The 25679-nt window shown below is 40.6% G+C and overlaps 1 protein-coding gene across 9 annotated transcripts in view; it reads left to right on the plus strand.

Annotated features, from left to right (window-relative positions):
- LOC110980790 (diacylglycerol kinase delta-like) overlaps positions 1–25679 on the plus strand; it is a 137816-nt gene that overhangs the window by 69638 nt on the left and 42499 nt on the right. For 7 of the 9 annotated variants that reach the window (XM_022237752.2, XM_022237753.2, XM_022237751.2 and 4 more), the window contains exons 3-5: positions 10564–10626; positions 15285–15365; positions 17478–17582. In XM_022237752.2, the coding sequence (XP_022093444.2) occupies positions 10564–10626; positions 15285–15365; positions 17478–17582 (249 nt within the window). Of the gene's footprint in view, positions 1–10563; positions 10627–14773; positions 14931–15284; positions 15366–17477; positions 17583–21704; positions 21955–25679 lie in introns of those variants that run through there. The other 2 variants (XM_022237759.2, XM_022237760.2) reach the window with 2 other exon arrangements.

Below are 25679 nucleotides of genomic sequence, written 5' to 3' on the forward strand. Positions count from 1 at the left end.
AGTTTTACTCCTTTTTTAAAATGTGGCTCGAAACATTTACACGCTGTAGGTACAAGATTTGAATTGTTAATCGGCATATAATTAACCCTAGTTTGTAATGAGTGTTTATGTTATTGATTTCACTTTTACTCTCAGGTTCCCCAAATGAAAAGTTAACCTTGCGCTCAGTTCAAGATGACCCACTTGAGAATAGGAAGAATCCTTTTTGGAGTGGGGGGAGACTAGGGTCCCCAATAGTGACCCGTCCATGTGTGAGAGCGATAACATACAGAAGGCATCATCCCTGTGAATGACTTCTGTCCAGCTGTGTCTGTCTAGGACTTTGGAATGAATTACATTTACCGGCACCTGTCAGTTTGTCAGCCTCCATAATTGGTTCTGATGGTCCAGTGACCGGCCATCTGTCTGCGATTCAGATGGGACTCGACAGCAGTGACAACTACGCCAAATTTACTCCTCAGTTGCCTGTCTATCTCGTTTTTTTCTCCCTTCTTTCTTTTTTTCTTTGAACACTCCTCTTGGGTTGCCGTTGATCTCGGTGCTGGTGCGCTGCAGTGTTACGCAGAGCCGGACCCCCAACGTGTGGTGCTGGGCTTAATTGGTTTGGATTCTTGCTCCACCGCCGAAATCGCAATTGCTGGGGAACTCAATCTGCACGTGCAGTTACAACACTTTGGCTATGATGGGTTGTAGCAATATGCCCAATGTGCATACATACGTGTATGTATCTATAAAAAGGCCATGATGTACACGTGAAGGCAGTTCGGTTAATGGTTTATTTGTCTCTCGCCTGTGTTTGGTTGTTGAGCCAATGAGGTGATGTGCACACGTCATACGGAGTAAATATCTTGTACAGGTATTAAGGACCAGCACATTTTTCTCAGAGGCCCCCTGTACCGGTACATGTCCACATCCTGCACATTTTTCACTGTATTCCTTCTACCGCTAAATGAACCTTTGTTTCCCATTTAACCTGGTTTTGCTTTTTATTTTGCCATCTAGACGGGTATTTCAGTGCCTATTAATATTGCTGCGGTAACACAAAGTCGTATACTGTACTTGTCAGAAAATGTATGATGCCGTTGTAGAAAGAAACCATAAACACTGCAACTACTTCAGCACTAAAAGTTGCCAGACATTTAGATATTTTGTGGACTGAAACATTCTTTTCTTTGGAAATTTGCTGTTACATTTAGGCTAGCGATTGTACCATGAATTTTTTACATGTATTTTTAGCCTGCAGATTTTGGTTTCACACTTTGAACAACAACGCCCTTCCCTTCCCCAATGAACAGTGTCTTCCTGAAATGTCATCATAGTATTAAACAGCACCCTCATTTGTCAGGAGCATAGTAAATTTTGGAGCCCCCCCCAAAAAAACCTGCTTGCTTTAATACAATGCACGTACCGGAGTTGACCATCAAACAAAATCTGTTAACAAGTAAGATTCATATCGTGGGCCTTTTGGTGCTTGTTCTTGTACCTGTAAAAATATACATGTAGTTTGGACTCATGGACAGAAGAGGTCCTCATAGTGCATGTTGTGAGAACCCTGTGTGTGGACTAAGCAGGGTCCATGCAAGGTACATGTACATGTAACCCTCTTTCTGGAAAACAGGTTTAGAGGCATGTTGGGGTTAGGGTTTTCCGTCGCCTCATGAGGAGAAACATTCCTGGAAATCATCAAATCTCCAGCTTGGAATGGTGTTCACAGTTCAAGAAAAAGGAGTATTTTCAAAGATTTTTCTAAATCAAACGAAAACAAAGGAACATGTACATTGTACATGTAAGGAGCACCAACATGGGTGTGTATAACGTGATTAAATGGAGCATAAGCAAGAACAAGGATAATTTACTTGATCACTGACCAAACCACGGCAGGTACTCATCTCTACTTGCAAAGACCTTTTTCACTATAACACGGAAGCCATCTTTGTGAGAAGCAGGACTTTTCACCAGGCCCTCGATGAGAAAAGTTTAATTAGGTGTTATGTTTGCATCCAAGCAGTGCCTTTAGATTGATATTTTAATTTATCGGTATTTCACAGAAATGCAGGGTCGTGCATTGCGGAACCCTTGGCAAGGGAACTGTGACACAGCAAAATACATACAGTACGTGTGGCTTTAGGTTTTTAGAATTAGTGGCAATCACTGTTCAGCTGGTGAATGCATACTGCACCAGTAAGGGATATAACACAATTCATCACATCTTTTTTTGGCCCTGTGCGTACTTGTCCCAGAAAGACAACTACACGATCCCTATAAATTCTTATGTTTTTTTGCAAAGGATTTTGCCCGTAGGTGGTATTTATTTATTTTTTTTGGTACATCCAGTTCAATTGTCCTTGTACATGTACAGTACCTTGCAAAGACGAAGTGCTGGAAAGCAGCCGTTCAAATGGTGAATCTCCTTCCGGGTAATGAAAGAGATAAGAGCTTTGCCAAAATAACTGGATTAGGGATCTTTGTTGAGCGGCAGATGTTTCTTATGCATCTTTTTTCCCCCTCAAGCAAAGAAAAAAATATGTTGAAGTTCTGGACAGGTTACGATATGCCCTCTAGTGCCATTGCTCATAATAGAGCCTGCCCATAGAGCTACATGAAATTACTAGAGCGCAGATTTCTCATCCTCTGTGAGGAAAAATTTGACGTCGTCCTGGGTGTGGATGTTTTGAATCCATGTGCATGCCTGTCGAACATTCAAAATCGCACAGAATGAATATTGAATTGTGTACTTTGAATACAGTGCGCATGGTGTACCGATAAATCCGATTGAAAAAAAGGCATGCAAAATTATGTTCAGCACATTCGCGTTTGTGTTGTTAACGTGAACGCTGAGCAAAACTAATCGTTCATTTACTGAATTTGCGTTTAGATTTTTGCGTTTAGGTTTTTTGCATATCGGCTTTATTGACGCATCATTTCCGAACACAGACATAGAAGGCTGTACAACATTTTGAGTTTTCCATACTGGTACATTTGTCCACAAACATGGATGTGCCCAGCAGGCATCACTTTGTACTTAAGTCATTGCTGTAGTGAGGGTGCCTAACTTTTGTTGAACGCTTTGTTTCGCCTGAAAAAAAATTGAAGTTAATTGAACTGAACTGAATAACATCCACTTGAAATATATTTCATACAAAAACCAACAAAAAATATAATTTAATATTATTGAACTTCTTTGGGTGCATGTGACCATATACAGCCCCAAACCCCCAAAACATAAATTGCCCTCCTAAAGAAAACAAAACAAATCTCCCCACCCCCCTGTAAAACAAAAAAGAGGAGGAAAAAGGGATATTGACTGACATTTCTGCCTTCCTGTTTCCAAAATTTATTCATTTACTGCTCACTGGTATCACCACAGACAATTTCGCCATTCAGAAAGGATGTTTTCATTCTCTCACAAGCTATTCACCTCCACCTCTCAGGAGGCGACTTGCCGTTTCAGTCTGAAAGTGTGTCCCTACTGTAGTTACAGTCATCCCCCCCCCTCACAAATGGAGCCCTTCAATTTCCGGTGAAAATACCCCCTTCTCTTTCTGTCTCATAAAATTCTCCCCCCAGGGCTCTCCCCATAACATTCAGCCTATTGAATTGCCATTTCATTCAGTGCCCGAACTTTGTATAAGATGATGAAGTCTGCACAAACAAATTCTTATCGCTTTCTTTTTTATACAAGAGGGACGAGTGCATTGTTAAAAAAATTAAGTGTTGCAGTATACATTGTGCTTTACAGAATAAGCCGGGAGATCTGACACATTTCATATTTGACTTGGCCAGGCTTGTTTTTTTTTTTTAATTGTGTTTGGATGACCGGGTGATGAACTGCAGGATCTGTGCGACCAAGCTTACCATCTCCAAGGGGAAGAGCTGAGCACCAGCTGCCATCTCTAAGGGGAAGAGCTGTGCACCAGCTTCTCTGCGGTAGCTCGCCTTCCGAGAAAAAAATATGAGTTCACTGACTCGGGGAGATGGGATCGAATGGTGATGGACAGTATCGCATTACGGGTGTCATATTTCATTGCGGTGGTCGCTCGCACAGCCTTGGATGTCGTCATTGGGCAGTACCGCCTTCTAAAAGGTGGAGAGAGCCAAAATTGGGTCTGCGTGAACTTAGGATGTATGTGTCTTGAGTCTGGTTGGATGCTGTACTTCAGTGTGACAAGGGCACCATTTTGATTATTGCGTTGCCTCCAAACCTGCAGGGGGCCAGTGTTGTTTTTCCCGAGTGTTCCATTTTTTCATGAAATCCGTATAGATGTCATCTTGCACAACTCAAGATCTCTTGCAGTGCCCCACTGCTTCCCCTCACCCCCCCCCCAGGGAAGCATGTATTGAATGAATGCGTAACATGGGAAAAATTCATTGGTCAACATTGTGCCCTTTGCTGACATTGTACTGGTTCGTAACGAGAAAGGTATATTACTTGCATATGCCCAGATTGTGTTGGCCGACATCTTTTTTGGGTTTCCGAGTGCATGTTGATGAAAATGCATTTTCTGGTATAATACGTGTATCTACTGTAGTTGGATGTTTGTCAATAGAGAAGAGGACAGAAGTTGTCCCTTTTTGATGCTGACTGTTTTTTTTTAAATTATTCCTTGAATGCTATCAAGGAGCCGAGGTACCAAATCAATCTAAAAATTGCGAAGGCATCCTGATTTCTTGAAGCTTTCACTTTCAATTCAGTTACCGGTATTTTTGGGGAGGGGGTCACAGGCCCTGGAAGAGGACAGCATTAACGAGGGAAAGAAAAATTACATCATAAATGATGTTTTTCCCCCCTATTTACCAGCTGGGGCTGTATATATTAAATTATGTCGTTCTTTCCACGCAGTCCCTCAAGGTCAACCCATTAAGGCTTTATTAAGGCTCAGGCAAAGGGAACACATCTACTGCATGTAGGGAATACATGTCCAGGCTGTTATGTAGGTTATCTCTGAGGTAATCCAATTTCTGCTCAATTTAGCACTGGCTTCATTCCCCCAGCGCAGAGTATTTGCACGGAGCATTACTTTTTTTTATTAAAGGCACCGTATATGTACATGTATCACGTCTGGTGGTGAAAGTTAATAGCGAGGAGTTATTGGTACAGTACATGTTCCCTTACCGTAGTATCGCAGTAGCTGAGACTGAATAGCAAGGGGGTGGTAGGGGAAGATGGTCCCTGAGTGTATAATTTGTTTTCCTGGTGGATTCAAAGCAGTTGCGGTATGATACCTTTCCCAGGGACTTGTGTATAACTCCTCATGTTTCATAAAGAAACTTTACAGTAATTTCAAACCAATCCAAATTCTCCATGAGGGGCTTTAAGTTAATTTGTGTGTATCTGTTTGATCAGTTAACAATGAGTTTGGGCATACCGAAGGCATGTTGGCAGTTTGCATCTTACCCGTTAATATAGATTCCTCCAACAGCGCAATGCATCAAGCACGTTTTCGTTGAGCCAGTTAACGGTTGCACGGTATTTGGATGAATTATGTTTTCCAGAGATCATCTGAACGGCTGACGTAAAATTTCTCTTTTTCTCAAAAAATGACAGCATTTCTGACGGAAAGATTTTACAGATTGCCTGACACTGTCATTAGTGTTTACTTACTTTACAGCACGACATTTCAAGATAATTTGACAGTCCCGCTTTCGAGATCTTGCAAATCATGTACACTGCCTTTAAGCCCTTGGTACAGTTGTATACAGAAGTGTGCATGTACACATACCTGCGTGTACCTCCCTGCTCTAGATCAAATGCTGATTTGGCTGATGAGTGGGTTTGGACCATTTGTATTTATCATGATTTCATTGGCAGCTTGCCGACGTGTCAACATTAGCGCACTTGTCGCACTGCTGCACATATTAATGGCCCAAAAGGTAGATTTCGGTATGAGTATGGGTGCACTTATCCCTTGAAGCAACATCATCAGTGTGTATGGGCTCCTGTGTAAGATTGGTAAGCTGAACAGTACAAAGAGAATGTGCGCTGGTCTCAAAACAAGTTGTCTGACGTACATATCAACGCTGGCGTCACATTTCTTCCTGGCTCGTGTTTGATACTTTCGGCATGTGTCGTGATTTGGGAATATCTAATTTAAAACCTGACCCCTGGCATTCATGTGATACACATTTAAAGTAGTAAGCAAACATTTGTGAAGTTTGCCAAATCTTGTGAACGTTTCAACCAATATTTGTCAACTGTTTACTTCTTTTGATAACTCAGGACTGTTCAATTTTTGGTGGACAACTTGCCATTGGTTTTTCTGTGTCGTCCTTCCACTTTATTCTAAAGTTTAGGTTTTAATTTTAGTTTTTTAATCTTGTCACGTGTTGGAGATTTTAAACTTTTCAGCTAAATTAATTAATAAGAAGGCCAACACTTGTGTACTTTTTTCCAGTCAGTGTATGTGGTTTCCCTGAACAGGAGAAGTATAATCAAGCTGAAACAGATCTTTGAAAACTCTGTTCTGTGGTTGAAACCATACATATGTAAGAATCATCTGAAATGTTTCGTTTCTTCACGGATAGCATGGCAGTGAGTTTGAGATTAAGCCAGACTTTCAAGTTTTAAAGAAAATATATGGAGCCCCCAAATGCCAAGGGACTTGTTAAAAAGCAATCTCAAATGCATCTACATGTACCTTCATTTGCAACCCAACAGAACCAGCAAAACAGAAACCAAAATTTGCCTGCTGGATAGCGAACATGTGCTATTACCATTCTCCCTAATTTTTCTCCCGACGCATTCATAACGGTGCTCTTTCTTCCTGCCCAACTTTATTTTGATAGTTCAGACATGTGTGGAAATAAAAAGGATTATTTTCAAAGGCGGACTCCCATAATAACACAAATATAAACCATCTGGTTTGCATATGTTGGATATCATATGCGTATGAAGTGTGTCCTTCGCTTCTACATGAAAAGAATCTCTCTCAGTTACCTGGTTAAAAAAAAGGAGGCTTGTCCCTTTGAATTTGAGAAAGTTATAGATTGTTCAAAGAAAGCAGTCATTGATTTGAATTTTTTAGCTTTGATATCCTTCGCAAAGTTTTCTCCAGAGAGCAAAATCTGTTTGGCTGCATTAGGCCAAGTGGACATAATTTGTAAATCTTGCTGTGTATTTATGTAATTCACAGCTCGCTTGGCAAGGATCAAGTCTGGAATCCCACCTCCCCAATCTTGAAACTGAAAGTGCGGATGCAGTGAATTTTACTGTACGAAAACTATTTGACACCTCTGTTAGGTTTAATGTAAATTTAAGGGTGCACTGTCTACATTTTGAAAAAATGTCCGTGCTTTACTGCATAACTGAGGGTCCTGCATTATGCCGTGATGTCATTCAGGGAAACATGAATCAGTGCATGCCGGATTCTTTCTGTTCAAGTAGTAAACCCAGAATTTACTCAAGTTTTTTAAACAAGTTTGAGAAAGGGTTGATTTCTCGCCTAATGCTGAGTACAAGTTTACACAACGGTGAAACACAGAAAAAAAAGAACAAATTTAAGCCTACACAATTTTTTTAACATGCAGAACTTGTTGTGCACAAAGACTTTGTAACATTGTTTTCTTCCCAGAGTGTCTCAATTTTGCTCATGAATAATATACATGTACTCATCAGCGTGAAAACCAAAAAGCCAGTGAAACACTCTTTGAAGAAGTGAAACAAAAACTATAAAAGGATGTGAATTAAGTGAGACACATAAGGCAGGGTGCAGTTGGAGGTTTGTGCTAACAATTCTATCACAGCTATCCTGTAAGGATACCCTCACTTGACATTTGTCTCATTTAATAATTTCCCTGCCACAATCCACTTCTTGTTTCTCTTTCTATGTATACATGTATTTTTGTTTGGCGCAGAAACATTTCTATTCCTGAAAGGAAGTGTCACTGCCGATTTCATATTCATACGTGCATAACACAGGACATGATCAAGGAGGTTCGTCATGATTGTGTTTGTCCTAACGGTGTGCTTTACCATTATTTTGTCCAAGAGCTTAATGTTTTCATTTTATCAACATGCCATGCATACATATATCTCTAATGGAAGTTCCGAAAGCACAAAGCAGTCTTTGTTGTTACTTTTTTTTTTTTTTGGTGAATTTGTTATTTTGGGGGGCCCGGTGTCAGACATGGATGGAAAATACCCATAGCTTCTGTCCTCTTGTTAACGGAAAGTTAACATGACATTCACAACAGTAACTAATCTTTGGCTTCAGTGAATGCCTGCAGTTGTGAGACTTCTCCTGGTCTACCGTATGATGTACACACTCGATAGCAGCGTTTGGGTGAACGAATAGAGAAATCTGTTGGAATTTGAATTTTCAACATATACCGGGACGGTTTTCCTTTCAGCAGTAGCATACCAGATGGAATAATTCTAAGTTACTTTTAACTCATGATCAAAGGGTCAGAGTCTAGCTGTAGGCCATGTGTTGTGTCCTTGGGCAAGCCACTTTACCTTCAACCATGCTTCAACTGCCTCCTCTCCACCCTGGAGTACTGTATTTTTGGGGCTCTGCATTAGCTTGGGAGCTACACGTACCTGTAAAGACTGGCTTCACAGGCAGCAAGAAATTGCTCAGTCCTTTCATACTGTTGCAACTGGAAATAAAGGGATTTCAGCACATGCTTTTATCCAATGTAATGTAGCAGAATGTTAAACTGTCTTTTAGTACTGTTTACAGATCCATAATAGTATGTAGAAATTGGAATATTGTTTTCAATCAAGTCATCTTGCTACAGCGAAAGCCACGAGCCTGCAACCTTTACATGCATTAGTTGAATCAACAGAGGGCAGCAAACCATTTTCTGCCCACCATTGTGAGGGTGCCTTTGGATAGATTTGCTTTGCTCAACAGAGGGCTCTGTGTGGACTGCACACTCACATCATTGGGCTAGAATCTGGCACAGAGTATTGTTGTCAATCAATTTGTCACTTGCAACCTGAAAGATGCACACTGAATTTGGATTATTTAGCTATTAAAGTTTGGCTTCCATTACCCACAAAATAATTTTGACTGCATGTTGGGGAGTTATCGGACTACAATAGTCAAGTCTTTTCTTTCAATTTTTAATGATTGTGTTTTTGTTTGAAAAAGACATGAATTTTGATGTCGTAGGTGCAAAATAACCATCACTTACTTGGTATGAATATTAAAAGTGAGACTTAATAATCACGGTGATGATGAAATGCATGCAGGGAGCAATGTGGGCCTTCTAGGTGGGATAACATTGGAGCCAGAAGGTCATGTGGGTGTGTAATGGCCAATCAGGTCTGTTGTAGCTAATGGAACAATTCTGTCAGATGGCTTTTGTCACACTTTTGTGCATTCACTTTGGCTGCATTTGGCTTGAAGCTTCTTAATATGAAAAGGTCCCCATGGAACAGAGGGCACTGTTCTGAGGCACCACTTTGAAGTTTCACATAGCTACATGTATTCCGAGTTCAGTGCATTTGTCAGCCAGGAATGGTGTCGGAGGAGAGATGTTCGAAGGATTTGCCCCATGTCTGAGGACTTGTTCTATGGGCTGTGTCTGAGGACTTGTCATATGTCCAAGGACTGGTCATATTTTGTAGCACTTTAAATTAGTATTGACTTGTTCCTTTTTACTGAGGACTGCTGTGAGTGTTAGTCTTATGGAGGTCATTTCCTAGGTATGACCTCTTGCAATGTACATACCTGCATGATGTACAATTCCTGTCAGAAGGGAATAACGTACGTGCAGTATGTACATGTTGGCCAGCAACACCAACCAGTTGCCCTGGAGAGGCCAATTTTCAACTTCATAAAATTATTGACATCTTGCTCAAGTTTTCCAGTTGTTTAATTACCTAATCTGTGGTGTTGTAAAATGCAATTCACTTTGGAGCCTCGTACCTGTGCAGCCGTCATCATTCACACAGAGCTAGTTCCAATTTACATGTACATGTAAATCTCATACGTCCGACAGACAGTGAACCTGTCGAGTCCTCATGGAAGGGAAACCCTTGTTAGTGATGGCAGACATCAACTGTTCACCCATAATGCACTGTGTGTAGTGGCCTCTTTGTGGTGGTTTCTAGGTGGTATTCTGTATTTTAAATTGCCGCCATTCATTTAGAATGTTTTCTGAAGTTTCTCCATGAAAATTATTAGTACTGTTTAAAAGCAGAATAATGAACCAGCATTTCTATACCTTTTCCAATGCAAGACACCCACCTCTAACACTTTAGTGACCACCTCCGCCTTCTTTGGGCAGACATTGCCATCTCACATTTAAAAGATAAATATTGTGAAAAAACTGACAGAAATTGAAAATTTGGTGGACTAGTTCACCCATCACATCGTTCTGATCGGCAAAGGAGGTCACAGAATACAAAATGAATTTATTTAGAGGAAAAATGCATGGTGTGGAATTGATTTTGACATTGTAAGCATACTCGTATTTGTTGTGACCACTTTGATTTTTTTACAAAAGGTATTTAGCCACCTGATGCTGAAAACTCCCAGAGTGAGCCCTCTCTTGAACATTTTGGATATGTTAGGGTCTCAGAGGTAGGTCCTCACTTTTCTTCTCTTGTCTTTGCAGAGATGGAGGAGGAGGTACTTCAAACTGAAAGGACGAAACTTGTATTATGCCAAAGAAAGCACAGTAAGTATCAAGTGTGCACACTTCATACGTGTATTCACCTCGAGCAGAAGCACCCCCTCATTGGTTGAAAATATCCATGTTGGTGGCTAGTGTCTGTATTGGTAGCAATGTGACCGCAGCGCAGGCATCTCACAGTCGGTTGTGAACCAGCTAAGTGCAGTTCCCACCATGGGAGCCTGTGTCGCTAGGAAAACTGCTCCCTCTCTTGGTTCTGCTCGGGACGGATACCTGCTGCCCAAACTTGCATGTATTTGTACATATATTTGTTGCAGTAGGAATACCATGGTTGAGGGGCAAGGTTCCCGCTTTTAAATTGGATACAGGGGCTCAATTCCAAGATTCCAAGATATGAAAATGATACTCTATTTCTGGGCCTTTAATCTTTCAATTTAAATGTAAATTTCTTGTCAAAATCTCGTCAGTTCTCCAGTCGGGCTCACTGATTGAATGGAAATACCGCTGCTTTGGCAGACTTCATTTCAGATCAATCACTCTCCCAGGGTTTTTTGAATTTTTTTTTTTTGCCAAGGAAACAAAATCCGTTAAGACTTGGTCACATATGAATTTTAAAAAATTCATATTACCAAAATGTCAGTGATTTAAAGACAGCATCATTAAAGTTACATGTGCAACCGTGTGCGATGATCCCGTTATGGCTCATTAATCCCAACAAATTAAGTGGTTAATATTGCAAAAGTTCACCGAAAATCACCAGTGATCAAGATCGGTGTTACATCACGTTTGTTATGTAGACTGTTTAATTAGAGGGGTGGACAGGTGGCAGTATAGTTGGGGGAGGGGCATAGGCTTGTTTACAATGTGAAGTGGGACGTGGTCATCAGGGGGAGGGGGAAGTTGAGGGCTGCTTACCCCCCTCCCCCTTGACAAAATAACTGAAACAAAGGAATACAGTAGGTGAAGGTATAGTTTATTTTCAAACCATTCAGAGCACTTCCATGAATATATGTACATGAGTTTCAAAATCAAGGAAATGATAGAGGGCTGTAGAGAAAGGAAAAGCAGAAGAAGTTGAAGAAATGAAAGAAAAGGAGGAAATCAGCTGTTTGTTTAAAAAATACCTCACAAACGATCCCCTTCCACTGTAAAGGTTTTTCAGTCTGCTGCTTATGCTTGATTCCCCCCCCCCCCGCAGTCTTACTGGTAAATAAGTTATTTTTTAAAAGTATGCATGGAAGATTTTTTTGCCACTTCTGTTCTTCAAAATCTTCATTTACCCTTCTCTTGCCCACAGAAAAACAGGCAAACTGAAAAAAGAGCAGAAATATGTAAAACACAAACTAAAGACACCTTCCTTTGTCATTCAGTTTTGGCCTGCACCTGTGCTCTACTTCTTCAGTAAATGAAGCAATCTACTTGTACATGTTTTACCATGAAATATTCCCCATGAAGTGAATTATCCTTAAGGGCTTCCCTTCAAATTTGTCCCACTTTTCTTGGAATGCAGTTTTGATCCTTCTCCTAACATCTTTGTTTGAATCTGCTTGTCAGTTGTCACCATTGGAGAGTACAGAGTGGGGCAAATTGAGCGTGAAGCTCCTGACATTTGATGGGATCAAACTGATGAGAGATGGTGCTTGCTGCTTTGGTGCAAACCCGTCAGTCCATTACTGTATCGACATCTAGATAAAAACCCAGACCGTTTGTGTTCAAGCAAGGTCCTCATTGCAGGCTTTCGGTAGTCTCTTGGAATTATATACAATACAATATATATATATATATACCATACAATAGACACAATAAACTGGATGCTACGTATACATTGACATCTGAATGGACGTCTTACATCTGAATGTTTGTGCCTGTGCTCGATGCAGTTCTGCGCAGGGTAGAAGTGGGCATCGCATTTGTGATAACATACATCTGATCTAATCTAATCTTTTATGTACATGTTTCTATGGCCCGAATGCACTGCACGATGTGCTTGTGAAAAGTACAAGTATCTTTATAATTAATAATAATTTATTCATTTATAAAGCACAAATTTCATATGGAAATGTTTGAATGCACTGTAAAATGAAGACATTAAGCGTGGAACAATGAATACATTTAAACATTTGGTTGAGCCGATGGCATACAAGGGCGCCTCAGGCAGCTGCCAAACGATCCACATTCACCAACATCAGTAATGGGGAGACAGTAAGAAGCAGTTACAGTTATAGAGGTGGGAGGAAAACCCCAGGGGAATACTCTGGGTAAAACCCACAGAGTCAGATAGGGACTGAAAACCCAATCCCGGGATTCGAACCCGGGACCACAGAGGTGGAAGGCGAGGAAAGAACTACCTTGCCAACCTGACTCCCCAATATTCGTCTCATCTTTGGGTGAGTTACAACTGTAGTCTAGAATAGTTGCTTTAAGACCGCCCAAACTATGGATGGTTTGATCCATCTAGTCGACTATTGGGAGTGAGGCATACGGTGGCAAAGCTGGTTATCAATAGTCAATTTCATTTGTAAGTACGGAGAGAACCATTCGCATATAAAATAATTGTAGGAGATACCATTGAACATGAGCGCTGGAAAAGTTGCAGGTAACGGCAAAATATGAGTGGCGGTGAGATGTTATAAAATAGCTTGACTGTATTTTTGCCTGTGCATTCTTTTAAAAATCAGTTGACTGGTAATAAAAAGTATACTTTATAAATGCAGTTGGTGTCCAAATCTGCCTTTCAATTCTGCTGGTTTTACGTACATGTACGGTGTATTTAGTGGTAGGGTCAAATTTCAAAGAGCTGCCAATCAAAAAATTCTGCTTGGTAGATTGGTGTGCTGTTCAAAATGAAAAGCAGTGTCTGGTATTTGGGCTGGTACATGTACCCTGCTTTTTATAAGCAGATAGTTTCTGTGGTCAGCAAAGTTGAGTGGTTTTTGCTGGTCTGTGAAATGGGCTGCAGGGCTGGAATTGAGTGTACCAGAAAGTCTTTTCCTTCCAAAGTCTATAGTCGCCAGCAACAGGATGAAAAAAAAGGGTGTTTTGTCCCAGTTACATTAGTTTGAAGCTTGTGGCTAGGTTTGAGACAGGATGACTTGTGGTGGACTTACAGGGATGAGGACTTAACAGCCCAAGTCTGTGATACGTGTCAGTGTACTGGTTCAGTATCATAGGTATCCACCTTTTTCTGAGGAGATGTAACAGAGTATTCAAGTATATGCACAAGGTATTTTACATTGTACATGCACCATCGCGAAGAACATTTCCCTTCTCCTGTAACTCCTGAAGGAGTTGAAATCGTGGCCGTCAGCGTCCGTCTGTAATCCATAATTTGTAATTCTGAAGGAAATCAGCATTGGCGAGATGTGAAACAAATTACCCAGGGGGAACAAGATCCACTCCCTCGTGACGTGTCTCCACAGCGAAAATGCGTCATAAACTTCTGGCTTAATTTGATAAAGAAACACTGCAACCACGTCAGGCAGGCCTTGTGAGCCCCGATGGAAATGACTACGTTAACACAGGGAAAGGTCGACGATGGCAACAATGCAGTCATACTTTCATTCAGTGCTGAAGTTGTATGACCCCTCTGCTTCAGCATTTTGTATAGAACCGTTCATGCAACATTAGAGAACAGAAATAAAGCCTGGAAAATTGTATACAGTGTGGCCAAGTGTGGAGGGGGGGGGCACAAATGGAGGTCAATGCCCCCACCATAGCAGCCCCATTTTTCCCCAAATAATAAGAGACAGGCTGTTTTGGCTATTTCATTTCCTTTCTTTTCAAAAACCTTAAAAAGGCCCTGAAATTATAACCTCTCTTCTCAAAAGGCCATGAAAGGTTTCTTTGGCTCTCCCCCTTCCACAAGTCTGGCCCCCAAACATGTAGTTCTGGATCTGCCCTCAAGCGCAGTGTGTACATCTTTTAGAAAGGTTTGGAACATTTGCGGCAAACACGTGTTCAAACACAGTATGTACATTCTGGTTCATTAAAAAAAAAGCACAGAATGCTGATGCCGTCCCTCAGCGTGAACCAGAGAGGGCGTCTTTTTTCACATGGAAACGACTGCCCTTTGGTGGGATTTCAACGTGTGCATGCACAGGATTGTTAAAGTGAGTTTGGCACGGGGCACTATAAGCACACATGACCAATGTACTTGTGTGTTGGGAAGTATAGTCTTCACTTGTGCACTGTGCACGTGCACTGGCCTGGTTGAACACCTTCCCACAAGCCTGTCTCGCCTTTGCTGATGAGATTGCACTTCAACCCAAGGTGGTGTGCTTGCATGTATACAGTGTATGTGCCATTTTGCTGGAAGGAAACGGATGGCATTCATGCCAGGAAAGCGAATAGTGAGTTCGCAGAACTTGGTAACAGTTTCACTCCGGCAAATTTTGCAAAGTAACAAGTTCAGCTTCAAAATTCAGAGAAGTTTAAATTTTCAAGTCGCCCAAAATCTGACACACACTGTACCAGCAGATAGGTGCACAGTGGGTATGAATTATTCAAAGTGAAGCATCTTAGCACTTCAATTTTTTTCTGTGTTGGTTTTTTCCACTTTCAAAACTGAAGGCAGAATGTAAACCAACTTAAATGGATTTAATAAATTTCAACTCTCACTGACGTCAGTGTTTGGGTTTCATATTTGTTACAGTTCTCAGCACTTATTTCTAACTTTCATACGCTTTTTCCCAATTACTTGCCAGTCTCACATTTTCGAGGAAGTGGACCTGCGAGAGATCAGCGTGGCAGAGAACAGCACCAAGAACGTCAACAACAGTTTCAGGGTGAGTGCCCCTTGCCAGTTCTGGTCTCCTTGGATTTCAGCCAATCTGCGTAATAAGCAGCCCTCACTTTCTTGTAAGCCTTATAATGAAAGCAATCTTAGGTTAGACTGTGCATAAATAAATTGTTAGCAATTAAGGGTTCATCTGCATGAACTCTGATCATTTTCATGAGCATTCTTCAGAGGAGGGGATAGAGGTCCTGTAGACTCTTCAAAAAATATTAAATAATGATGGAAACTCTCCGTGGACATGATTTATCCAAGGGTACTGAATAAATGAGGTCACACTCCAATGAAAGGGAAACTGTTTCCTTTGATTTCTTCAAACTGGTACAATACTTTGAATTGCAAATTACAAAATCAAATCGTAGATTCATTGCGGCACACCCTCCCCCCAAGAAATCTATGGGAAATGACCTGCCTAGATGGGTGTGCAAATATCATAGTTGTTTTCTTATTGTTCAGGATCGTTTTGACCCGAGATGTTGTGTATGCGTTCTGAACTTAGTAATATGCAGATGGTACTTGAAAACTGCCTGTATGTTCCGTAATTGCCCAATTGTAGTATATATTGTAAGTTTATACACACCCTACATGTACCTGTAGGCTGTTAGGGTTTAGCTCTATATGGTTATGCTCGTACTTTTATTAAAAACTTGCATTTTTATTACTTTGGTCCATGAATTAACCCTAATTCCCTTGAGTTTTTTCTAAAATGTTACCCGAATCCTGCAAAATCCTCTGACCGTCTCCATGTGACAGTGTACCGGTAGCCTGTAATTCTTTTGATGGGTTTGGGAAGGTTAGGATTGAAGAAAGTGTAGGATAAATCTGTATATACAAATGAAATACAGAAAACAAAAATGTAAACTCAATAACAAACCTTCCATGACCTTTTCATTGAAAGTTCAACACCCCGCACTTTGATGTAATTTTTATTCCCTGTTTGAAATGTCACTAGTTCCCAGCTTACGTGTATACCCCTTTGATAGTTTGACATTTGCCTTACCTCCACACATTTACTTTGCCGGAATTTGCCCAAATCCTCTTACCATTTTGAGTCCCTGGCCGCTTGTCCATAATTGGTGGGATTTGTGGGTAATCACTCGCCTCCTCCCACCCTCCTTCAGACTTGCAAAGAGTTTGCCACTTGGTCTAAAATCTGTCCAATTTGGACAGTTCAGGAGGACTCAGGACCTCCACCGTCACAGGATCGTGGGATGCTTTATTTCTTGGAGCTGCGTGATGTAATCTCTTCAAATCCCTGTTTGATACAGTACATCCTAAACTTTGGAATGTTCTCTGTTAATATTCGTAGAGCAAAGAGTGTGGGTGTCTTCAAATCTTTATTGAAGACTCATTTGTTTAAAGTGGCTTTTGGACACCATCTTCATGATTAGAGCTGGGCATGGGGTGTTAGGTATTGGAAATTGGGTGGTAGGTTGGGGTTGATGTCATTCTTGTGTCCTCGTCTTCTTGGTACCTGTTATTACAGATGTTATTGTTTGCTGTCAAATTCAATATGTTCAATTTTATCATTTGGATTTGGTGTAGGCCTACCTAGTGTTTTAAATCGCTGTTGCATGTATTTTCTTAATGAATTTATACTTAGTTTTAATGTGCAGTGCATTTGAACACATTTTTTATGAAATTTGCTCTATATAAATGAATAAATTATTTATTAATTATATACATGTACTTCAGTGTATGATTTATTCCACTTGCAGTATGGCCAGCCAGTTCAAAATTTATGAGTACAAATGTACCGGTACATGGATGTACATGAAATTCTTAAAAGGGTAACTCGTGTACATGAAAGTAATAGCCAAAATGATGATCAATGCCTGTGCTTCGTAGTATTTGTGAAGCTTATTTTGCCCATCCGCCCAGCATCTTTTAAGGGCATTGACAATGAGTGAACCTGGACAATGGCAAATTTCATATCTGACTATTGCCGATTCTCACAAATTTAGTTTTACAGATAAGCATCAATTTACACTCTTGACAGAAAACAGACATCGAGTTTGTTAAAACTGTTTTCTGTTGCCGTTTATTAGCGTCACACCGCTTAATACATGCACCGGTATGTGAACTGCTCCCTTTTTCATCATAGGTCATTACGCCATTCCGCACCTTAATTCTCTGCACCGATACCCGTAAGGACATGGAGGAATGGATCAGTGCCTTCAAGTCGGTGGCAAACAGGGACTTCTATGAGGTGAGTACATGAAGGCTTGTATGTTTTTCTACCGTTTCATTTTGTTTTCACAGGGCTCGGAGGCCACGATAATTGGTTGGAGCCCCACACATCAGCAAGGAATTTTGTTTATGACGTTGTGGTTTGGGTTGGCAGGGTTGTTTTTATAAAATACAGTTTAGATTATTATTTCATTTCTCATGACGTCTTTGTGAACTGGGGTTCAAATTTGGCATGGGCTCGACAACAAAGCTATTAACTTCCTGTGTGTGGATGTACAGTACGTGTACGTGTACATGTACAGTACATGTACGTGTACATGTATGTACCAAGATGCCTTGTCTTCCAACTATTGAGTCTCTATGACTGACAAGTTCAGTGGCTCCTCATACATGTCATAGGTTCTCGTTGTCATACATGTAGGTTTCAAGAACAGAGGTTCAAATCCTATACATGTATGTACCGGTACATGTACTGTACATGTACCTGGTACACAGGGTATTGAGGTTTTTTTATGCGTACAGTACCTAGAGGTTGCATATTTGAGGATGAGCTCATCCATTGGTTCTTCAATTTGTTTTGATTCCTTGGTTTGTAGTCCTCAAGAATAGGGGTTTCAAATCCTGCCAAAGCTGTTGAGGCTTGCGACATGTACGTGTACATGCATGTGTATGCTTGGATTTTAGCTGTAACGTCGGTTGGTACATGTACTTCAGGTGAATGCAAAAGAGAGGCAAATTTGAAATCAAAACTTGAGCAGTTGCAGCAAAATTTGCTCAGTTGAATGGTGCTCAACTCTTGTGAATTTCCAACACAAATGCCCTTAGATTGAGGACTAGTGTTTTAAAACCATGGTTTAAGTTGGACTGCTTTTTGGCAAATCTTCACATATTGTGGCTGAGCAGAAGAATTGCAAAAGTGAGTATGATCGGCACACCCAGAGAAAAGGCTTCCCTGTCACATGTAGTTCGACATATCGCTGGCAGAAACTTATTGATAACAGGCCAAAGGGAGTTGCTTAAGATTTCTGCATACATGTAGATGCCGCAGTTTTACAGGGTCCCTGACTAATCCAGTGGGAAGAGCACCATGCTGTAAACTTCTACAAGTGCACATTGAAAATGTCTCATGAGAAGAATGGTTCCCTGACCTCTTTGTGCAATGCACACACACCCACATCACTATTTTTTGTGGTGTGGCGCTCTGCACGTTTCCATGAAGGCAGTTTTGTCAGATGTGAGTGCGCATGTACCAGTACAGTAACTAATAAAATGACTCCTGAGTACTTTTTGGGATGACTTTTTGAGATGACAGGTCCTTTCTACTAGCTCTTGGCATGCACACATTTGAGCATGCCTACATTAGTACTTTTGAGCACGCACAAGACTGCGAAAAAGGACCGGTATGCCTACTGTCACCAGCATATCAAGGTCTTCCATTGTGTACAACATTTTCAGACCTACCATAGCTCTGACAACTGCCAACTATACCGTACCTGGTAAAATCCAAAAGCACCCTAATACATACTTAGAAATGCTGAGAATGAAGTTAAGTGGGACACAGAGATATAGTTTTAGAATTCGCCAGCGTAAAAAATTTCTCTTACTTGGGCCAACCACAGAGGGATAAAAAAAGAAATATCCTCTTCATGCCTTTAAGGTTGTTGACCTCATCAGTGTGTTGGTTGGTGTTTTCTTTTCACTGTGAGGTTTTTATTGTTCTTCTGGATCATAAATTTTGTGAAAGTTCACATGATCTCAAATACACCCCTGAGAGATGAACGTACTCTTTTTAGAGGACAGCCGGTTTTACTCGGTCAAAAAGTAATGAGGTTGGTTTTTTTTTTCTCAAAACAACCTGTTTTTGTCACACACTTGCAATTTTCAAGCCAGCCAACGACCGATTTGCGTCACAGTGAAACTTTGTTCTCATTACGGCAGGCCTAATTAACTTACCTGGAGGACTTACCCTAGGATGAAGCTGCATGTTAGTTTAATATTGGCACTCCAAATCAGGCAAATCTACTGGCACCTGTTGACTTTTTAACGAGGAGCAACTGCGCGGGACTGGGATGATGAGTGCCATTGCCATGACAACCTTCACAGCAGAGGCTGCTTTTTTTAGCCCAACAAATGACGTGCCGAAATGCATGTATGACAGTGGTCAAAAGATAATGGTCATTGACTTGAAGTACATTTTTAAATTTGGAGATCTTTAACATTTCTATGAGTTTATTCAATACATACCTGTATTTACATGGAAAGAAGTACGTCCAAAGCAAAAACTGATCAGATATGCATACCAAGGTGATTGCCAGAAACAGGTTCAACTTAACAATTTGATGATTTCCGTCCAAGTTTGTGGGAACCTTTGACAATTATTGAAGGTGAACACTGGCACACTTCAGTGAATGAGGACATGGCAGTCAGTGGATGCCTTGCTTTTCCTTGACCCACAGTCTAAGAAAGATTTATTGAAGAAGTTTGGACTTGTTCACAAGTCTGCCATATTGATTTGAAAGTGACATTTTGGGGATTGTTTTTGGAGGGGGGCTTCATAATAAAAATGAAGTTATTTTCAAATAAATGTCATTTGTGATGATCAATCAGTTAAATTTGGGACTAACTAATCCGATTGAATGAGATTGGGGAACACAATCGAAAATAGCCTCAATGTGGATAAGGCCTATAGTGCAATGCAAGATACATACACCTCAAAAAAAGAGCAGATGCCTCATTACAACACTTGGCTGTTTACCCCATTGGGAACAGCGTACAGCTTCTGAACCTAAGTTTCATGGTGGCACCGTGGAATTATGGACTAATCTGAGATGACCAAACTCTCACGCACACCACATGCGGTCTTAAACATTGGGTGAGCATGCATGCTGGCGAGCCATGACAATTTACGACCTGCATTAACACCCTAGTAGCGGCTTGTTATGCCATCCCAGACACGGGATCAATCTGCGGACAGGTAACGATCTGAGGATTGTGGCTGTGATTCCCTAACAATGAGCAGAAAACCCTGTAATCAACAGTCTCCTCTTAAAATGACGTCACAGTGACAGTGCCCTCTTTTACCAGTGAAAGCAAGGAAATGTTTAAAATTTTCAAAATCAGATAACTCAAAAGTGATATCAAATTACATCCAATAGTATTCATGCATTTAAAGGAACAAGGAAATAGAAATTTTTTTTATAAATTTACTAAAAAGCCTTGAAATTGCATCTTTGGGTTTCAATTAACCTGATATTAAATTTTTGTTTTGCACTTTTAACCCATACTTTGATGCTTTTTTTGGTTTTTATGCTAATGATATTTGCATATTCATGAGCAAAACTATGATGTCATCCAAGGCACTGAATCTCAATATTGCACTGATTTGTGCACAAAAAATTTCTAGGTTTTTTTACCACTGCTATGGCAGATTTTATTTTCTTTGGCAATTTATTGACGTGTAAGTATATGGCAATAATCCAGCAAAAATCCTTTTCACAGAATTGTCCCAGAGAGCAAATTTGGGGTTCGTATTTTGAACATGAAAACATACAACCTGAACGATGTCTTCCTGGATTTACATCAAAGCAGAAGCACCCTCACTTGTCAGTTTTTAATATTTGGAAAAGTGCACCGTTCTGTTCACGCAACTAAAAAAAGATGTCAAACAGTCTTCATACTTGGAAGAATAGTACAGAGATACACAAAAAGTGATTCTAAGAAAAATTCATTTCCTGGTTTCTTTAAGAGGAGTAGATGCCATGGTTGGAACAAAACATGTTAAATTCAAGTGAGGTCCTGTGAGATATAATGCTCCTGCATTAACAAGTAATACTTGTGTGGGCGGGTACTAGATAGTGGAATATTGGAAGTAATCCAGAATAATATAAGTGATCCATGCATTTCACTTAAAACACCCACAGAAAAATTCCCTTCAGAGTCCAGAAATGGATAATGTAGCGAGAGAACAGTTTGATTCATGGTGACAAACTTTGCCGTAATTCGCAACCCACAAACTACAGCGTAATCGGCCCCTTCTGTCGCCCGGACTCCCCCCACCATATAATGGACAGCTCCAAATATAATCCAACTTGCCTTGCTCCCCCCCCCATCTCCACTGCCATCCACATTTAAAAATTGCAGACATGTGAGGCATCGCACACAGACTGACTTGGCTTAGCTACCCTACGATAGACTGACTCGGCTCACAGTGCCTATATGTACATTGTACATGTACTGTACCATAGTAAAGTGCATGTGTGGTAGTGATTTTCCTCAGGTTGACAATAGCATTTACACTAACGGCGTTCATTTGTGTGGTGCCTCGGGTCGCGTCTTGGTAACCAGTCAGAATGGAGGGTTCAGACAGTGATAACATGGATTCCAACAAGACGGTGAGTTTTTTTTTGGGGGGGGGAGAACAAATCGGTTGTTGGTTGAAATTTTGAATAGCTGTCATCATGCATTTCCTTGTTAAAGAAATGCAGGCAGTGTACGATAGACCCAAACCTTATATTCATTTTTCTGAAATAAGCAGGATACCGGTACCACAGCAGACACTAGGAGATTTCTTCAAGCAATATTCCTGGTTCGGCGCTCTTCAGAACTTTCTGTCTCAAGCCTGGTTTTTCCTGTGAAGAGTTGCCAACAAATGTGTTTCTATCCGTCTCTGTATTTTTCAAATATAAGAATTACCCATCTGCCCTGGTGTCAAGTGATATGTTATCCGTACAAATTGTCTTTTTCCAGCCACGCATACATTTAACACTTCTGTTTGCTAATCATTAACTGTGAAATTGATCTCTATATGAAAAGTTTTGCCAAAGTTCTTGAACACTTTAAAGACCAACCATCAATTTATGCTCAGTGCCATCATGTGGTTCATTTTTTCCTGTGTGATATATTGAAATATCAAACCTGATATAATTCCAACCTATTAAGTCTATATTTAATGCCAGTCTTACGTGTACGTGCACTGATTAGTCCCTGATATGTTCTGTGTATTTGGTATGGAGTATTTCTAGCCTTTCTGCCTCAGATATACATGTACATATTTCTGCAGTTATATAAATGTGGAAACAATTCTGCCAGGTTAACATACTAGAGGCCGCAGTAAGACTATTTTGTGTGACATTGTTATATCTTCCACATTTCCATTATCATATATGTACATGTATGACGCGACCTGGTTATTCAAATGAAAGTGTAGCAGAGGTCACATGATTGGCATGATTGCCTTTTTCAGATGCCGAGGAATTTTTCCTGCCACGACCACAGAATGCCATTTTTCTCTGGGAAATTCTGTGGCGTCCTCACTGAGCGCTTCTAGTCATGTTCTGGGTGGAATTTGTGGAATCTGAGGTTCAGTGAAGTTTAGAGCTCCATATGGAACCCCTGTTTTCTGACAGCAATAAAAACATGGATTTTCAAAAATGCAGTCCCTTTATATAAAATTACTAAGGCAAGCGTACATGTATGTCCAAAAAACTTCCATAAGGCAGTTTTTTGTTCAAAAGGGTAAAGGAGGTTTCCCTGTTTAACAAAAAAATTACTCTACAAGATGGCTACTGTGCAAAGCCTCTCTATAAGGATCCTGCCATTCTTGGTGTAAAATCCAGTGTGAGATACATGTAACTTAACGAACAGTTAACATTTTAAGCGGTGCCTTAAAGCAAGCACAAATGTACAGTATATGAGTACATGTACACCTTAGACCCTACACTGCTGTGAGGACCTGGTGATTATTTTGTGGCTGTTTCATTTTCCTCCAGTCCGGCCACCCCTCATCTATGCATTTTGTCTGAACTCTCCAGGAGGCTGCAAGGCCTCTGTACATAAATGAATCACACCGCCCCTGGGGGAAGTTCAACCAACCACTCATGTAGTGTCAAATGCACGCATACTGTAAACAGTTGCCCTTCCGTCCCTATACCTCACTCTGTCAGGATGGCCTACAGGGGTCCATGCCTGTGAGATGCATTGACACTCATCACTCCATGTTTTATTTTATAGGCCCCCGTCATTTTTCGCCCTTCCTGTGCATGTGTCTCGTTGTGCCAGGCGATGAATTTTTGCGTGTGACCATGTAATGCAGCAGGCTCATTTGAGAAGTAATTTGGCTTTTAAATTTTTTATATACTGCCACACAACTTGCAGTGTAGCGGTTTGACGGACACAAAGATCATGGAGCATTGCAAATGCCCCCCCCACCGAGTACCGAAATACACGTACACTGTATCACATGTTAAATTCATAAAAAGGCTCTTTTTTCATTTGAAGGAAAAAAAATTGCTTCAGAACTGCCCTTGAAAAATTGACTATGCTGCTATCTGCATTACTGGTACAGTACTTCTATGGCTTGCAGCAGCAATTGCATGCACAGGGGACAATAAATGTGATGTTTTTCTTTCTTCAGATTATATCATTTTTCTCTAATTTCAATTCTGTTAAACATTGTGATACAAAAAAATAAAAATTAAAGAAGCCAATTTGTAAATACTTTTTGAGTCTCCGCTTTCATTATCACGATAACATTGTCAACCACAGAACAGGAGTTCTACACATTAAAATGGGAAGTGGGGCCAAAGGTCAATACATACATGTACATTTTCGGCTGTAATTTAAAAGAAAACAGTAAGGCATGAAGACTCTGGCATTTAAAGAACGCAAACTTGAAAATGTTTATGGTGAAATGTTGCTCGAAATAGATACTGGCCAAAAATGTACCAAACGTTGTCATGAAATATGATAAACAGTTCGAGAGAAAGAAACAAAATGACCTGAATCACTTTCAACAGTCAATTCTGCCAAGCATGCCACTTTGTCCCTCCCAAGTCGGCAACCCAACTCGGGACAAAAATGTTGGGAGGGGGAGAGATGCCTCATCACCCTGGCAATCAGCATCACCGTCAAGCATTGGGTATCCACGGATACCACATCCACCGCTTGGAACTGTAATTGGTCACTGGACTTGTCGCGGCACTCTTTTACAGTCCAATCACTGGTTGCTTTTCTCTTCCTGAACCCCCTTATTTAAGGTTGGTGATTGGAATCGATCCCTCGCATCTTTGAAACAATTAGTTTACCGCCAATCAAATGCGTCAATCGTAGTCTTGTTACCTCCGCAGTGAGCTAAATTTGGTCAAGGCGTGGGTGGCAAGGGGCTTGTGATTGAATTTTAATGACATTCTGTGCTCCCTCAAAGAAGATTCCTCAAAATAGATCCGGAAACTGCACATGTTATCTTCAAACTCGTTAACACATCCTTGAGAACGGGGGGGGTAGTCCGCAAATCAGAATGAATTACATTTACAAACTGAATAGTTTAAATCATTGACTTTACAAACGGAATTCTTAAAAATCATTGACTTGCAGTATTTGTGCATGCACCATACAAGTACAGTACAAGTATGGTTCAGACTGTGGAATGTATGTCTATTTCTCTTTTTCAAAAGAAAGGTATTGTAACACAGCGTAATTGTGAAGGCTGTAAATATTTCCCTTCTCCGGCATTGCAATCCAGAGGATGAACCGTCAGTTCTTTTGCACTTCCATACAGAAACTCATGATATTTACCGCTAGTGCTCATCAGGCAAACCTCCAGTCAGGCCAGACGTACATGTACATGTAAACACAGCTGGATTGTGCAGGCTGTCCAATTTCTCCGTATCTTATCGTTGCGGTCATGCCGGTGATATGCTCTAAGTGGTTCTGGAATTGTATTACCCTGCGTATGCATAGAGTGTGCCTGTACAAATATTTTGACAATTGCTGGAGGACGAATATACACTGTAGCTGTAGATGTGGCAAAATAAAGTTTCCTGTTAATTTGTAGATTTGTTTGCCATGCCTGCACTATGTATGTACGAATCCACAATGTACTGTACATGTACCAGTTCCTTTCAAAAGTTCATTCACTCATGCCGGGTTCGACTGCATGGAAGCACATATACATGTACATGTACACATGAACATGTATGAGGTGATCGATGTGATCGATGCAGGACATTTTTCTGTATTTATATCCTTGTTTGTTCGTTTCTGTTCTCGTCCATAGAAATTACAAAAATACTGTTTAAGTAGTCAGGCAACACTTGCCCATATGTTTTCTTTGCATAAA

This window comes from Acanthaster planci, linkage group LG14, assembly GCF_054643075.1.
Source record: "Acanthaster planci isolate LZ-2023a linkage group LG14, COTS_SCS, whole genome shotgun sequence".
Lineage (NCBI taxonomy): Eukaryota > Metazoa > Echinodermata > Asteroidea > Valvatida > Acanthasteridae > Acanthaster > Acanthaster planci.